General features: G+C 41.1%; 1 protein-coding gene across 8 annotated transcripts in view; it reads left to right on the top strand.

Moving 5' to 3' along the window:
- DOCK7 (dedicator of cytokinesis 7) overlaps positions 1–16,575 on the top strand; it is a 107,009-nt gene that overhangs the window by 62,389 nt on the left and 28,045 nt on the right. For 3 of the 8 annotated variants that reach the window (XM_055724496.1, XM_055724495.1, XM_055724494.1), the window contains exons 17-29: positions 172–310; positions 510–611; positions 893–979; positions 1,720–1,951; positions 3,244–3,408; positions 4,345–4,514; positions 8,364–8,456; positions 9,694–9,783; positions 10,798–10,893; positions 10,996–11,136; positions 11,289–11,402; positions 12,425–12,595; positions 13,359–13,498. In XM_055724496.1, coding sequence (XP_055580471.1) covers positions 172–310; positions 510–611; positions 893–979; positions 1,720–1,951; positions 3,244–3,408; positions 4,345–4,514; positions 8,364–8,456; positions 9,694–9,783; positions 10,798–10,893; positions 10,996–11,136; positions 11,289–11,402; positions 12,425–12,595; positions 13,359–13,498 — 1,740 coding nt within the window. Of the gene's footprint in view, positions 1–171; positions 311–509; positions 612–892; positions 980–1,719; positions 1,952–3,243; positions 3,409–4,344; positions 4,515–8,363; positions 8,457–9,693; positions 9,784–10,797; positions 10,894–10,995; positions 11,137–11,288; positions 11,403–12,424; positions 12,596–13,358; positions 13,499–16,575 lie in introns of those variants that run through there. The other 5 variants (XM_055724498.1, XM_055724497.1, XM_055724500.1 and 2 more) reach the window with 3 other exon arrangements.

Here is a 16,575-nt window from a genome sequence, read left to right as displayed (position 1 = left end):
GAAGTTTTTCCAGTCCTTGGTGATGAGAAAGTGAAGCTTTAATCCCTTAGAATAGTCCACATACTTACTTTCCTCCGGATACTCTAACTCAAAGGATTCGGTCTTGAGTGTGAGGTAGTAAACCACACTGTTTGTATTGATGACTCAGCTGAGTGTCTGGTCTCTGCACAGATCACCTGATTTTCATGAGGAAATCAAGATTAAGCTTCCAGCCACTTTAACCGATCACCACCACCTGCTTTTTACTTTCTACCACGTCAGTTGCCAACAAAAACAAAACACCCCCCTGGAGACTCCAGTCGGATACACTGTGAGTGCTTTCAGTCTTTATGTTTTTCAGCACAGGATATATTCATAGGCCATTTCATAAACAACAATTTTTAGCATCATTGTTAACTCACATGCTATTGTAGAATTTCAGAATTTGACAATCAAGCCTGCAAGGTTCAAGAAAGCCTTAACAAGTGTATGTTTTTGTTTTTTCTTTTGTTAATTCCTTCTCCTTAAAGTGGATACCAATGCTTCAAAATGGACGGTTAAAGACTGGTCAGTTCTGCCTACCTGTTTCATTGGAAAAACCACCACAGGCTTATTCAGTGCTTTCTCCAGAGGTGAGTTGTCCTTCATGCTGAAAATCAGCAGAAGAATACTTCTGTTAAAAAGTGAGAGAATGTGTGTTTTTGTGTGTGTGTGCGTGCGCCTGCCTGTGTATCTTTAACTCTTAGGTTAGTTATTTCTTAAATACTGTTAAGTTTAGGTAGATATGTGTGTTTGTGTGGGGGCATGTGTGTATGATCTGACAATAAAAGGAAAAGAAATGGCAACTGTAATTAGAAGTGCCTAGAGCTCTGCCTTGTGGCATGTCCTCATTTGTCTTCCCATTAACCTGCAGGTTCCACTCCCTGGCATGAAGTGGGTGGATAACCACAAAGGGGTTTTCAATGTAGAAGTTGTTGCTGTATCATCCCTCCACACTCAGGTAAATGTTAAGAGCAGCCATTGTAATACAAAGAGTTTGATAGCCTTTTGACAGTTGAAAGACTGTCAAAGTTGATATTATGAAGACTATAATTACTTGTGGAAATTACAATCTTATTTTCAGTTCTGAGCCAGCAGACCTTTTATTCCATATTCTGCTGTAAGTATATTTGAGAAGTTCTGCTTAAAAATATGAGCAGTTTGGCCTTTATTCACAAGGGTTGAATGGCCAACAGTGTTTTCAGCCCTCAGGCTGTTGTGTTTAATAGAACAGATCTAACATACAGTCCAAGCGTATGATGTTTTCTTGTTTTACCTTTTCCCCCCGCCTCCTGTTTCTTGATGTGTTTTTCATCTTTCTTTGATCTGAAAAGAAAGATGACAATGATTTTGACTAATCGTTTCAACTTTTATTAACTCCCCGTATTTTGATGTTTTCTGTGTATTTTATTTGTGCTATAGACAGTAACGTGATTTTAGTGCATTTTTGTCTGTTTTTCAAAGAATACTTGGTCTGTGGGTCCTCTAATTTTGCCCTGACAATTTCTGAACTGGTATCAGTTGAATTAGATGTACAGGCAGAACTCTCAAAGCTGCTGAGTTTCTGCTAATTTGGTGATATTAAATAGGCAGACAGAAGAAGGAGGGAAAGAATCCATCCATGAGATACAAATCCTTAGAAAGTGGAGTTACTTTTGGAACTTTTTGCTGATTACTGGGGGGTTTTTTGCTTGCTTGTAGGACCCTTATCTTGACAAGTTCTTTGCACTTGTCCATGCTCTGGATGAGCACATGTTCCCTGTGCGAATAGGAGACATGAGAATTATGGAAAACAACTTGGAAAATGAACTGAAGAGCAGCATTTCAGCTCTAAATTCCTCTCAACTGGAGCCGGTAGTGCGATTTCTTCATCTCCTGCTTGACAAACTGATTCTTCTGGTAGTAAGACCTCCTGTCATTGCAGGCCAAATAGGTATTCTATTTAAGTTTTATGGAGAATTACATAGCTGAAACTTTGACACTTCCAATTTTATCACATTTATGTAGAAATCAAAAAGTCCATTTTTATGCTTTAATTTAGTGCTGCTAATATACCATGTGTCTTCCAAATAAAACATGCTGGCATCCGGATCAGTAGTGATACATACAGGGACAGTATTTAATACAAAGTTTTCCAAGAACGACTAGTAATTTGGTGTCCAAACTGGGACATCAGAAAGGAGCCTGACTTTGATAAGTTGGATGCTCAGCATTTTCCTAGCACTGCAGCCTTTTCAGGTGTCCCATACTGATATTCTGAAAGTAAGAATTTCAACCTTACTAGTCACCTTGGAAAATCTTGAAGTAGGTAAGATAAGAAGAGGCAGATGCTCTGTGTTCCTGTAGCTATTGTGGATCTCATACTGTCAGCATGAATAATCCCTCCCTTTGCTCCCTGTTACGCACGATGCTCTGGCAGTACAAAAAAAGTCTGAAGTGGGTGTCAGGATTAGATCCTTAGTATTTAAAATAGCAGTCGAGATGTTTTGGACATGGACATGGAATATTCGTATCTAAGACTGCTTTGGAAATAGCAATAACTTATTTTAGAAGGGTTATCTTTCTGGGGAAGAATTTTGCTTGAATTTTTATTTTATGTTTTCAAGCTCTTTCACTGTTTAGGTGCTCTGTATTGGCTTGGTTTGTCTGTATGGAGCACTGAGGACATGGGTGTCTAGTTTTTAAAAACCTAAGATTTACAGTCTCCAGCTGGTGTCTGCTTCATCCCTAATTTGTTTAGAATATCTACCTTGGTCCATGTGTAGATTTCTGTGCTCATTTTTAGAACAGACATTTTTCCAAAACACAATGGAATTGTTCTTTTTGATATCTTTTACATTTTGGCTAAGGCTTAAATGGAAGAAATCATGAACTGCGAAAAGTATGATAAATATCCAAAGGATATTATCCATCTATTAAGCAAGGATTTAATCTTGTTACCGTTGCAGTTGATACCCAAAGTTGGGCTGGTTCCAGAAATCAGACCTAAATTCATTAAATTTGTTATTAATAAAAGTGGAACCACATCACTGCAACACCTGTCTTCCTGTCAAGGTTTTTATTAGACCCAGTTCAAATACCAGGTTCAGTTTTTCATGAGAAATGCTTGCTATACTCTAACAAGCTTCACAATTTATCCTTTAGAAGGTGGACAGAGTGTGTGTTTAGGATTTGCTCATGGGTACTGCTGCAGTCTAAAACAAACTCCTCACTTATTACTTTCAGTTAACCTGGGCCAAGCATCTTTTGAAGCGATGGCATCAATCATAAACAGACTTCACAAGAACTTGGATGGAAACCAGGACCAGCATGGCAGAAACAGCCTTCTTGCCTCCTATATTTATTATGTTTTTCGCCTACCAAATACCTATCCCAACTCACCATCACCAGGTAGCTTTTTTTTTTTTTTTCATTTTATTTCAAGTCACAGTGTGTTAAAAGCAAGCAGAAATTGCTTGCTGGCAGGTTTTCTTGAGCTTCAACTGTGTGGCAGGTTCCTTGCCAAGCCCTGTTATTAACTTCTTCTATGATCCAGTGTAGCCATTTACAAGATGAGTTTAATAACAGTTAGCTATGTCAGAAATTTAACTGTTTGATGGTCTTAAATAACAGTGTCACCCCTGAAAGGCCATGAGGCTAAATTATGGAAAAATGCTAGGTTTTTTAGGGTTTTTTTTCTGTGGCAGGTTAGACAGATGTGGTACACTCTTGGCCTCTCACGTTTCCCAGTCTCCTTCGCTAGTACTTTTGGACTTTTATCCAGTTCCAGCAGAAGTTGAAACACTGGCAGAAGAGCATGAAGTACTTGAAAACACAATCTGGGTACAGGAGGGAAACAAATTAATTCCACTCCTGCTGAGAACAAGGGATATATCTGTGTGAGGGAAGAGGTGGTGTGAATGACAGCCACAGAAAACTAGGCTCTGGAAGGACTGTTGTGCACAGCACTTGCTTCTTGCATGGAGTGGAAAACCTCTGAGAGGTGTTGAGAAGGTTTTGTACTTAAAACTGTGCCCAGTCCTTTGGTGGTTTTCAAGTGTGGAGTCTGGAAAATACCCCTTTAACTAAAGACATACCTTACACTGGCTGCCTAAATCCACAGGGAGCTTCCTGCTTCCCACAGATCAGTGGATAAAACAGGTTTTTAATCCCACCTCTTTCTCCCTGCTGCTTGCCTTGGAGAACCAGGCAGGGGAAGGCATAGGGAAGATTTCCTTATGGGCCAGACCTACCGGTTATCCAAAGGGTTTGCTGCATCGGGCTGGTGTAAAGCAGCATGGGATCAAGGCTCTGACTGCTGATCTAACAGGATGTACATCCCTGTAGGTCCTGGTGGCTTAGGGGGATCGGTGCATTATGCCACCATGGCTCGATCTGCTGTCCGACCGGCAAGCCTTAACTTGAACCGCTCACGGAGCCTCAGTAACAGCAACCCAGATATATCTGGGACCCCCACCTCACCGGACGATGAAGTTCGCTCGATCATTGGCAGTAAGGTACGCATACACTGCTGAGGGTCTTCCAGGGACTTCAGCATCTTTTATTTAATCTTTAAATAACAGGGAAGTTTTTGTTATTTTTTTCCCTATGAAAAGATGTCCCTACTAATGGCCCCTTCTCAGACTTTTTTTTCCAGCAGTTGCTGGTAACACTGCTGAAACTCTGCTCCTTGAAAATAGTTGCTGCTCTCTCTGACTCGTTGGAGACCATTCTGTCAGTGTTACTTTCACAAATGTGGTGGCTAGGGGCAAGAGTCCTTCTGGACTTGTCTCCCCAAGACCAGTAGGACAAGAACGGTTTTACTACCTCACTTTTCACATGGCCAGCAGCCATATCCTCTGGTTATGTCTCCCCAAACCTTGCATCACCTCCCTTGCCACCCTGCGATCCTACTCTCACCTCCCAAACCAAAACTCTCTCTTCTCCTCTGCATTCAGCACTAACGGCTGCTCAGATGCTTTCTCTAATATTTATGTCCAGAGCAGGTATCTTGCACACAGCAGGAGCATTCCTATTCCCTGCATGGGCCAGAGAGGATTTTGGATGGTTAGCGAGTCAGCTGTAGTCCAGCCAGCTGAGCTGCAGTGTGAATTTATGGTGTGCTAACTCTGCACCCACACTGACTCCCCACACCTAAAAGTGACTTTCCAGTGTGGGCACATCAGTGCAAAGCATCTGACGTGGTCTTACTTGGGCTCTTAAGGGCTCAGTATATGCACCTACTGCAGAAGGGCCTGTCCCTCACTAATGATTTCCAAGTACGTAGGACTGCTACGGTCCCAATTTGAGTACTTCAGTTTTGCGCCTAAAATAGTGGGATGAGCCAGGGCACACCTGCTGTGTTGGTAATTCCCTTCCCCAAGAGGGGTGCTTTAGCTTGTTTGGGGTTCTCTTTTTTAATCTTCGAACTGTGATAACTTGCACAAAGATGAGACGCTTTCCCACCTGTGACCCTTCGCTCTTCCAGCACAGATGAACTCCTGAGCCCTTTCAGAGAGCTGTTACGTTCGATCCTTTGGAAGATCAGTGAGCAGGTTTGTTAATAAAGTCATCAACCTGACTAAGCAGGCTTGACACTGGTTGGTCCTGGGTTTTCTATACAGCAAGAAAAACATCATTTCAGAAAGAGGTTACCAATTTGAAATGAATAACAACATAACTTGCTGACCAAGTAAGATGCTGAAGAAATGTGGGAAGGCAAATTGTTATTTCTTACATCAAATTTTGGACTTAGAAGTCTTAAAATATCTTAAAGACCACTTCACTGTCTTGCTAATTAAACAACCCTGACCTTTTGTGAAATGCCATAGGCACTAATGTGCATATGGAATTTACACAGGCTATCAGAAGTTTAACACGTGCTGGCTTAGTGAATAATGTCACAATACAAAATGAAGAGAGATTTTCTTCTAGAAGTGTTCTCCAGGCTTTAAAGAAAAACCTATTCTGTGAACAATTGTTGAGGGAAAATTTTCCTTTAGGGTAGTCTGAGCATCAGAAATTAAGCTCAGTCTGACTATGCAGACTTGTGGTTGAATATCATTATTTCTGCTTGTTAATAGACAAAAATAAGACACTTCTTGAAATGCTGAAATGAGTAAAAGGGTCAAAACCTCCTATTCTGTTTCTCCTAGTTAATGGTTTAAGCACATATACCCAAATAAGGAACCTGCACTTCAAATTAGAATCTATTGTGGGAGGCTTTCTGCTTTAAAAAAACCAAATAGTGTTTTGTTGTTTGATAGAATTGAGACGAGTCCTGTATTTTTTTTTTTTTTATTGTACTGAAAGATATTTATAGGTTTGGTAAATATGCTTTAAGTCTCCTATTTATCAGCTTCTTACTTAATTTTGAAAGTTCAAATAGTCATCCCCTTTGCAGGGTTTGGAAGGTTTCTCTGTATTTTCATAACAGAGGAAGTTTTAGGTCTGCCACTTAATTAGCCTTCATTTGTGAATTGAAGCCGTGTAAATTTTATGCCCTACTAAAGCAAATTTATTAAGTGTCTAAAAAGACCTATGGTGAGATTTTACACTTTATGTGTTGTGAACTGTTTGAGATGTGCTGGGAAAACCCAGAAAAGATCGTAGAGTTTCATTGCTCTGACAGTGGATTTTTGCCAATATGTGTCATGTTCCTGCACAGATCCAGCTGCAGGTTCAACCCCAGAGGTAGAACAGGATCTAATAGCAGTTTTGTGAACTTTTGAGTGACTCTACCAAGCAAGAAGAAACTCTTGTACTCTTATTTTCCAAAGAGGGAAGAATATTTCCCTTTTCAGACTTATACAAAATTACTTCTACTTCTGCAAACATGGTATATGTTTGACTTTATCTCCAGAACCAGAGTGACATGATTAGGAAGGCTGTGAGCAGAAATGTGAGTGTGATAAAGGCATTTTCAAAATTAGATCTGATTTTACAAAACATGAGCTTAGTTCAGCATTCTGCAAAGTCCTTTCGACTTTAATTCACTGTGAGCAAAATAAAGCATGTTTATGGGTCTGAGCAGGGCAGAGCACTTTGATTTATTTCTTCCAAGAAGTAATTGAGATTAAAATGCTCTCCTTATGTGTGTTCAGTATTTTTTTTTATTGGACATCTTAAGCAAAATTACAGCATTGCTGTACTCTGCATAGAGGATAGCTTCATGGATTAATGGTTTGAATCCCAGGTTACAGCTCTCACTCTGGGTTCAACCTTGAGGTGGCTTTTTCATTGCTGAGAGAACAGATTGTTAGGCTTGGTGGACGTCGCAGCTGATGATAATCGCTGTGATGAGATGGGCTGCACTTTTGCTTTCATGTATTGGGAAAAAGCCCCAAGCTGGCACAGAAACTAGGATTGAAGGCTCTCACTCAGGTAAGGGTCAAAACCAATGTGTGGAACTTATACGGAACTGCTATTCCATTGTGGCATTGCCAAACTGTCTCTGTTAGAGCTGGTTCCTGGGACCCAGGAAAATCTGTTGCATCCCACTGGGTGTTCCTGACTTGGGAACAGCCTGGGTGATGACACAAGTTTAAACTTTTCCCGTTCTTCTTTCTAAGTGTCTTGAGAGGAGAAGGGAGTGGAGAGAGAGGAGGGATTCACAGTATTTTTGCCCATATGATCCATTGCAGGAGTAGAATTTGGAGTACAAACTAGACTGAGCTTTTACAAAGCAGGATGATTTTTCAGATATTTTGCTTTGCCAAGCAGGTTGGTTCCAGAAAAGGTATGTGCTGCGCTGCCCAGAGGAAATACCCAAGTGTCTGTGTGAGATCCTGTTCACAGGGTTACTCTGCCAGTGGTGCTGCATTTTTATTCCATGAGTAGGAAACCTTGTGAGAGCTGACAGTCAGTCTCTTTGAAGTGCCTCAGTGTTTCTGTAAGGCTTATAGAGCTTCTGCGCTGTGGGCTAACAAGCAGTCTACCCTGACAGTGGCAGAAACCTCAGAGAGCATCCTTTATGGTTTTCACATCTGTGCACCAATTTTCCTCTGCCACACCCTGAGTCTAGGCTGGCTCCATCTACTGAAGTGAATGGGTTTAAACTGATGAAAGAGTGGGATTTTTCAGGAGGATAGTTTTTGAATGTTAACCATTACAGATAAGACAGGTTGGACCAGAGCTGTTGACAGGATTAATGTGATGTATGTATGTGATGAGATATGAAATAATCCTCTGGACTAAAATGTCTCAACAGACACCTGAGAATTCAGGCTGCTGTAACAGTGCTATTTGATGATGTGTTTGCGGTGTACCCAGTTTGATTGCTTTTAAGGACTAAACTTTGACTACTGTATGGCATGCAACATGTAATATTTCTTTCCTTTCCCAACTGCTTTCTATTACATGCCCAGGGTTTAGACCGCTCCAATTCCTGGGTAAACACTGGTGGTCCAAAAGCAGCCCCATGGGGATCCAACCCCAGCCCAAGTGCAGAGTCAACACAGGTGGTGTCTTCAGTAGAGGTTTTTCTGGCTTTGTTTTCCCTGATGTTTTCCTGTAGAATATCTTCCTTTCAGTGCATACTCCAATTTTGGTGGTTTGGTGTTTTTTTAATTATGTATTTATTCCTTGAAAATTATGTGACTTTTACTTTATAAATTAGCATCTCCTCCACCACCGCCTCACCACACTGCATGAAAAACCGCAAATGCGTGAACGTGCCCCCTTCTTTCATTTCAGTGGTTGCTGGTCTGTGAAATGTAAATGCTGTGACTGCTTTTCTTTTTGTTTTCTTTTCTCTGTCTGTCTGTCTGTCTCTCTCTCTCTGTCTTCCTCTCTCTCTAGTTTCAACTTCAGGTGGAACACATTTCTAAGTGGGAACATTAATCACAGCTTCATAGTTTTGTCCATGTTTGCCATTTCTTTTGATGTTGTGAACCATTTTACCATTTTCATCAAGCATTTATTATTCATCATCAAGTAATCCTTCATGACTATTTGAGTGGAATATTGTTAAACCAAAATTGATTACCACATGTAAAATTCTCTCTTAAAACATGTAAATTTGAGTGCTGGAACCAGTGACTTGCTAGGGCCAATTGTATCTGTTCTGTGTTGCAAAGTATGAAAACTTTATAGCAGCTTCAGTCAGAAAGAGTTAATTTATTTAGCCCCTGTTGCCTGCTGCTTTCCACTGCATGGTTGCCCTGAACGTACCTCTCAACTGCACCTCCTTGCAAGTTTATTAGTCTTCCAGAATTATTCAGTCGGAGTTCACTTGCACTCATGGCAAATTATTTTCAGCAGAAACAGAACTTCAGTAATTTTCTCATTACCTGTGCCAGTAGCAGCATCGCTGTGGGGTACATCCCCACGTGCTTGGTCTCTGGTAGATTGAGAGGTACGGACTGAAATTTCAAGTATTACCTCCTTGACATATGCATGTTGATAAAATACAATGATGAAAAAGTTTCATGCTTTGCAGCATTAAGTGTCTTTGTGCATAAGAACATGCAGTTATTTAAATAGCCTGTATGTCTTAAACCAATAAAAAGTACTGTCATTTTGTTAAAACCAAATCTATAATGAGTAAGAGTTTGAGAATGCATAAAAAGTTGTAAAGACAGTAAAAGCCTACCGTCGGAACAGTATTTTTGTAAACGTACATTGTCCTTGAGCTGCAAAACCCATCCACAGCAAACTTTAATGTCCTGTCATCATTCATTCATCTCCACTCCGTAGGCTACGGATCGAAGTTGTAATCGTATGTCTTCGCACACTGAGACGTCAAGTTTCTTACAAACATTAACAGGACGATTACCAACTAAAAAGGTAGATTTCAGTGAAGACAATTGATATTGTGGGGCAGGGAGGTCAAGTCATTCTGAAAACATGATGCAATCTATTCTTTTATTTACAGCCTGATTTTTTCTGAGGTCATTAGGAACTGCTGTTGCTTAGCACCTCTGAATATCCAGGCTGTAGTGAATATGAAGTATCCTGACAGAGTTGAATTGGGAAGAATAAAATAAGCAGGAGTAGCTCGTCTGATTTAATGTCCATAGTGTTTGGAGCCAGTTTATTACTGGCTCTTTAAAAATATGAATAGTGCTGTCTAGACATGTAAATGATACATTCTTGTGCGCAAAATTATAATGTGTTAGATGGCTAGCATTACAGCTGTGTGCTGAACTCTGTTACATAGGTGTTAATCCAAAGTGACTCTAGAAAGTTAATGGGAGTTACAAGTGCACTCCCTTGGAGGAGGCGAGATGCTCCTAAACAATGTCAGAAAGGCAAAATGCCCGACTTTTTGTGTAATGAAAATGGGATCACTGACAATGTGCAGTCTGTGGGTTGGTCCTCCCGAGAAAAGGAATCAAAGAGTGTTTCTTAGCCCCATGTTTCCTCCTTACTGTTTTAAGTCCTTTCTCACAGTAAATATACATCTTTGTACAAATCGCTTTATATGTCCACTTTTTACTCCCTTTTCCTGCAAAAATCAGACCAGACAGAAAGGTAGACTTTTAAACTAAACTAATTTGAGCACCAAACTTTTTTTTTTTTTTGGGAGGGTGGGTGGAAAATTCTTTTGACACTTGAAATTCAATTTTGGAGCAAGATGCTATGAAACGTTTCTCATATCACATATCATAACATAATCCTTCATTGTTAGTTGGGGATTTCTTTAAGGGATGCCACCACTGCTGTCATGTTTCCAGTTATTTATTTTGCTTAACCTCATTGTTTGCCATACTTTCCATGGACCGTGCTACCATTTCTCATGCGGACTGTTTTGCGAGCTGATCTTGAGGCTTGGGCTAACTCTAGTTTGAATCTGTGTAGCTTTTCCATGAAGAACTGGCCTTACAGTGGGTCGTGTGCAGCGGGAGTGTGCGGGAGGCAGCCCTGCAGCAGGCCTGGTTCTTCTTCGAGCTGATGGTGAGCAAACTGGAAACACCTTGCTTATTGTCTTACAGTTTGTAGTTTAAAACATGAACAGCAACAACTGCAACTGACTTTGTTGTAATTTATATCCTATAGGTGAAGAGCATGGTACATCATTTGTATTTTGCTGACAAACTGGATGCGCCAAGAAAGAATCGTTTTCCTGAGCGTTTCATGGATGATGTAACTGCTTTGGTCAGCACAATTGCTGGTGATATAGTCTCTCGGTTTCAGAAGGTAATGGCAAACAATTAAACTGAACCCCAGTCAGAGCTCAGGCATCAGACCTCCTGCATGTTGTTTGCGGGTGCCTAGACCAGGAATTGCTTGAACACATACAGTGTGCTGCTCTTCATTTTCTTTCCCATTTTTCTTTTCCTTCTTTCTAGGATACAGAAATGGTCGAAAGGCTCAACACCAGTCTTGCGTTTTTCCTCAATGACCTGTTGTCTATCATGGACAGAGGATTTGTTTTTGCTCTTATTAAGACCTGCTACAAACAGGTGAATGCAGATAAATATTATGACTTAACTGTGAACTGTAGCTTAGCCTATTAGTCTAACTTTCTTTGGACAGACAATAAAGTATGGGCACACAATTCTGGGATTCAGGTCTTTTTAGGGCAAGCAAGGCATTCTCGGTAGTGATTTAGAGTTTACGCCTCTCTGATTACACTCTCAAATGTGCATTAGGAGTAACTCCCTTGAGTGAACGGACATGCAGCGGGAAGAAAGAATTATTCCCTCTGTTCACCATGTTCAGAGTAATTGAATCCAAAATTAGTAGGAGGTTTTGTGAGGGAGCACCATGGTTTGTCAGCGGGTCTCTCAAGGACACGTTGACCCTGTATGATCATATTGATCACCACGCTCCCTTTCCATCCTTCTGAGGATGCAGGGTCTCCTCCCCCATGAGGAGGGTTCCTACGTTAGGCATTGGGAAGCTTTTTTGCTTTATGTGTGGGAGGGAAATCACCTCGAACCACAAAGTTTTCATTTGACTAAAAACGTCTGTGCTGATACTGTCTACAAAGGAGATGACAAGGTATCAAGAGCTTAAGCTTGGACTCATTTTTGCCCCACAGTCTTTAAAACATTTTGTGTAAGGTGCAAGAACAGCAACATTTGAGCTTTGTTGCTTACTGTATTTTAGCCAACCTGCATCTTTGACCTGTTAATGCATGACACTGTGTGGTCCTGCTTCTCACAACTCCCTACAGAAATCAATAGGATGGGGATATCATATGTGAAGTACATAGTTCTTAATTTGCTTATATAAATATGGCTGTTATATACACCTTGTATTAATAGACATGCCGTTGGCTGGGCTGTGTGTGGCTCCTGTGCATCAGAGGTTTAATCTGTAGCACAAGGAGATGATGTGGATGTGACCATTTGATGATATCAAACTCTTCAGTTCTTGCTTCGGAAGTGTTTTTGGGGAGCAGTGGTGGGACGGGGGGCTCATGGCTGCATTTATACTCTTTTTTGGTGTTAACTGCAATTTTGTGGGGTAAATTTGCCAGGTGTCTTCAAAGCTGTATTCCTTAACAAATCCAAGTAACCTGGCATCTTTAAGGCTGGACTTCCTTCGCATCATTTGCAGCCATGAACACTATGTCACCTTGAACTTGCCCTGCAGCTTGCTCACACCACCTGCATCTCCATCACCATCTGTGTCTTCAGCAACTTCTCAGGTATGCTGTGACAAGGATCCTTTGTGAAAACGCAAGCTGCGCTTTGTTCTGAGACTTAAATCGTATGAGGCAGTTGTATCACCTGTATTTTCAGTCTCTGCTTGCTAATATTTTTTCCAAGTGTTTATTTGGAAATTAGGTTTACATACCACGTAGGTTTTGATTTATTTTGATCTTTTATTACTGAAAAAAGAATGCCCATATCCCTGTCCTCATAGAGTCCACAGACTGTCCTTAGGGACTTAGTCCCCTCCTATATTGGACAAACGCGTGAGCATGAATAAGTCACTAAAGAAAATGCTTTGTCCAGTGTTACCTTTTTCTTACAAAACAAGGATCTTTCTAGCACACTGTAGCCTAGTTGTAGCCTGCTCAGTAAAAGTAATTTGAATTAACATGTCATTCAAGTGGATTAATTAGTTACAAAATTACATAAACTAAATCAAATTAAAGCCTTCTTAAGAACATCCATACCCGAGTTCAAAATTTAACTAATCCACTTTTAAAGGTGATTTGGCTTAACTTCCTTAAGGCCTGCCCTGTGGTGGGAAGGCAACAACAACAGATGATTAATAGAAGAGGTAGTGAGTGAGCTTGGATGTAACATAAGTAGATGTGCCTAGATCCAAACAAAAAAGGGAAAAGGTAGTTTATGTGAGATGGTGTTCAATTCTGAAAAGTGCTTCTAATATATTTCATAAGCTTTGACTCTGTGTTCCAAGGGGCCTCATTATGCAACTTCTGAAACTTGATTTTTTCACAGAGTTCTGGGTTCTCCACAAATGTCCAAGACCAGAAGATTGCAAATATGTTTGAATTGTCTGTGCCTTTCCGCCAACAGCATTACTTGGCCGGGCTTGTGTTAACAGAACTGGCTGTCATTTTAGATCCTGATGCAGAAGGGTAAATCTTTACAATTTTTTTCCCCAAGAATTTTCTGTAATTCCAAGCAAATGGTGGATGCAAAGCAAGTTCTGGCATGGCCAGAATGGATTTGAATTTGTGAGCTGAAAAGATAAGAAACCAGTTCTTGAAGAATCCTCTTTTTTCTCCCTGCCCCTCATGTTTCTTACTTCCTTAGCTCTGACTCTGTAAACATGATTTCAATCACATTTTTCCAGCTGAGAAGAAGGGAAAGAGGTTCCTGCTGGAGCCCCCAGCTGCCACAGGGGCACTGCTGGAGCTCTAAGAGGAAAACAGCTTTTCTCAATTGTAACAAGAAAATAATTTTCATCATTTAGGAAGTTTCTGTTGCTGGTGGTTTTGAATGTTACCGCATATTTTGCCGGTGGTCCTCCCAGCTCTTTTAAAACATAAATTATGCATTGATGAGGCCCCTGCGGGTTACATAAATAGACAAATACAGTCAAGCATGCAGAGTTTGTTGGTGACTTGCCTGGCTTGTGCAGCAAATAATTTTCTGAAGTAGGAGTGTAGCCTGTAGTCCTGACATCCAGTCTGTTACTTGTGTTATTTAGAGCTGCATTTCTGCCTTGCCTCTTTAAAATGGTTTTCAATGGAAATTATTGATTGCTTCCACAGTCCTAGTTTCTCTCACAGGCATTTTTCTCAAGGTGGACTCAGAAATATCAGCCGAGTCGACAAATGCTGATGATTCATGGTTAATTCTGCCCCTTTACCAAGAGGTCGCAGGAGTTAAACATTCATTCTGTTTCCAGTTGGAGAAGAAAGCGATGCCATAAATTAGAATATTTTCTTGTATATGTACATAACACACCGCAGTCCCATTTTTTTTGCCTGAAATGGGAAAAGTGGCAAATTTTACCCATATACACTGTCTACAGAAATCCTTTTTGTAGCATAGGAACATCCTGTTCACTGGTTAGAAATCAGGTCCTGTCTTTTGCCCTTGTTCTTCACAAACTTTCTGTTCTGACCTACCTGCCTCTTGACCTTTCTCACCTTGCTATTCTCAGCAATTAAGCTTGGACCAGGTTGGTAGTCTCTGCCCAGCTGCGTAAAGGAGCTATCAGCATGATCTTGCTGGTGTCCACTGGGGAGACAGCTTCTTTCTCAAACCCTGTCCAGACAGGAAAAGGCCACTGATACCAGTTCAGCTCTGGAGATGCATTTTGAACAAAGCTCCTGAATTTTGGTGGAGACGTATACCAGCAATGCATTTGGAGTTTATTGTTTTCCAGAATGACTTGCAGTTGGCAGCTTACTAGCTGTTCTCAGGCTTCAGTGTTTGCCCTGGTAGATCCACCATATAAAGTAAACCAGTTTGTTCAGCTCTGCTCTTCCCTTGCCCATGAAGACTATTAACAGTCATACAGTATCATCAGAGGGTTCAGACATGCCTGCCATTCAAATGTTTTGGCCACCACTGGAAAAAGCTCAATATTCTTCCCAGTTGCATTATTCTGCAGCAGGAGTGGAGAGGGATGTCCGTCTAGTTGCTTATCATGTTAGAGCTTTGCCTTAGGTCTTGAGAAGTGATACAGAGCCTTAAATGTGTTTTGCCCTTAGCAAAATATCTTAAATTTTAGCTCACCCATTTTATAAGAACTCTTTGGACAGACAAGACTGTGGTACCCTGGTGCCTGAAGGTGGTGCGTTAGACAGATCCCTTTGTGCTAGGTGCCGTACAGTGACACGGTGCGGTACAGTCCTTCTCCAGAGCACTGGCAGCCTTGGAAGACATTACAACATGCAGATGATGGAAGCTAGCTGAATGTGAGAGTTACAGAGAGGGAGTCCATGCAGCTAGACCCTGAACAGATTGTCTCTGCAAACAGTGCTGTGGTGCTTTGTTTATTAACTCATATTGTTCATTTCATAGCGCCCATGTTGCCCGTATTGACTGATGGTACAAGGCAGAAGTGAGAAAATCGGAATTTGGCCCTCAGTATTCAGTGGCAAAAGTCAATTTCCCAACACTGTGCGGTGTTGACACAAATTCAGGCCAGGGCTGAGGTAACAGAGGGGATGGTTGGAGGGTGGCAAGATCAGTTCATTGCATTATCAGCCAGAAAGTTGAATGGGCCATATTTCCTCCTCTTCGCTATGGATCGATCCACCACAGTACTTGCTCTGTTCTGGAAAAGCAAAAAAGAAATCCATGTAGCCCTAGGTTTGAAGAGCGCTGCTTTGTTTGGGTGTGTTTTCCCTATATGCAGTTCTGTGGCCTGCAGGGCAGTTTCCCTTGAACTGTTAGAAACAGAACTCAGGTGCCACTCCTTCAAAATAATGCAAAGACTTTTCTTTAACCTTCATTTGAAGGAACCAGTCACTTAAATAAGCATTTCCTTCCTACTTGTTAAGGCTCTCCCTAATTATATAGACAAGGAATTCTAGGATCTCATTACAGCTTGATGAAAAACCACAGGAAGCATGTAGCTACAGCTAGCTGATGTCCTCCTAACCTGTACTGGTGTCGTTTTAATCATTGTAAACCCCCAAAAACCCAGTCAAAGCCTCTCATCTTTTTTAACCAGAACTCAACTCTACTTTTCAGGTAAAGTGGATACTGCCTGAAATTCAGCACTTGTTTTAATACCTCAGGTCTGAACACTGAAGCTTATGTTTTGCTAATGCATAATGTATGAGCTTCCTTGGCTGCTTCATGCATGGGGTAAAGTTGTCTTCTTGGCCTGATTTGCCTACAGAAGCAAATAGCTACAGAGATACCTGCTATTTGCTCTGAGAGAGTTTTGCCTCTGTGTGGTGGCTGAGGGAATTGAAAGAAGCAGAGCGAGTTCTTGAGAGATTCAGGGGAATTTGTGTTTTCAAGGCATGAGCACCAAGTAGGCTCATGCAGGGTGCCCTGCAAAAGGGGTGGTGTTTGGGCTCTGCCATCATTTGCATCTTAATAATGAAGGCCATTTTTTGCGGGTTTTCCTTCTACCCTTCCATTTCTTTGACACTTATTCAGAGTTACAGATCTGTAGTCTACTGTTTTGGTTGAATAATTTCATGGGGGGGTCAGGGGACTGAAGCAGAACCTTCTTCATCATTTG

This window comes from Falco cherrug, chromosome 12, assembly GCF_023634085.1.
Source record: "Falco cherrug isolate bFalChe1 chromosome 12, bFalChe1.pri, whole genome shotgun sequence".
In the NCBI taxonomy this organism is placed as follows: domain Eukaryota; kingdom Metazoa; phylum Chordata; class Aves; order Falconiformes; family Falconidae; genus Falco; species Falco cherrug.
The sequence above is the reverse complement of the archived record's forward strand: the minus strand, read 5'-3'. Positions and strand labels throughout refer to the sequence as shown.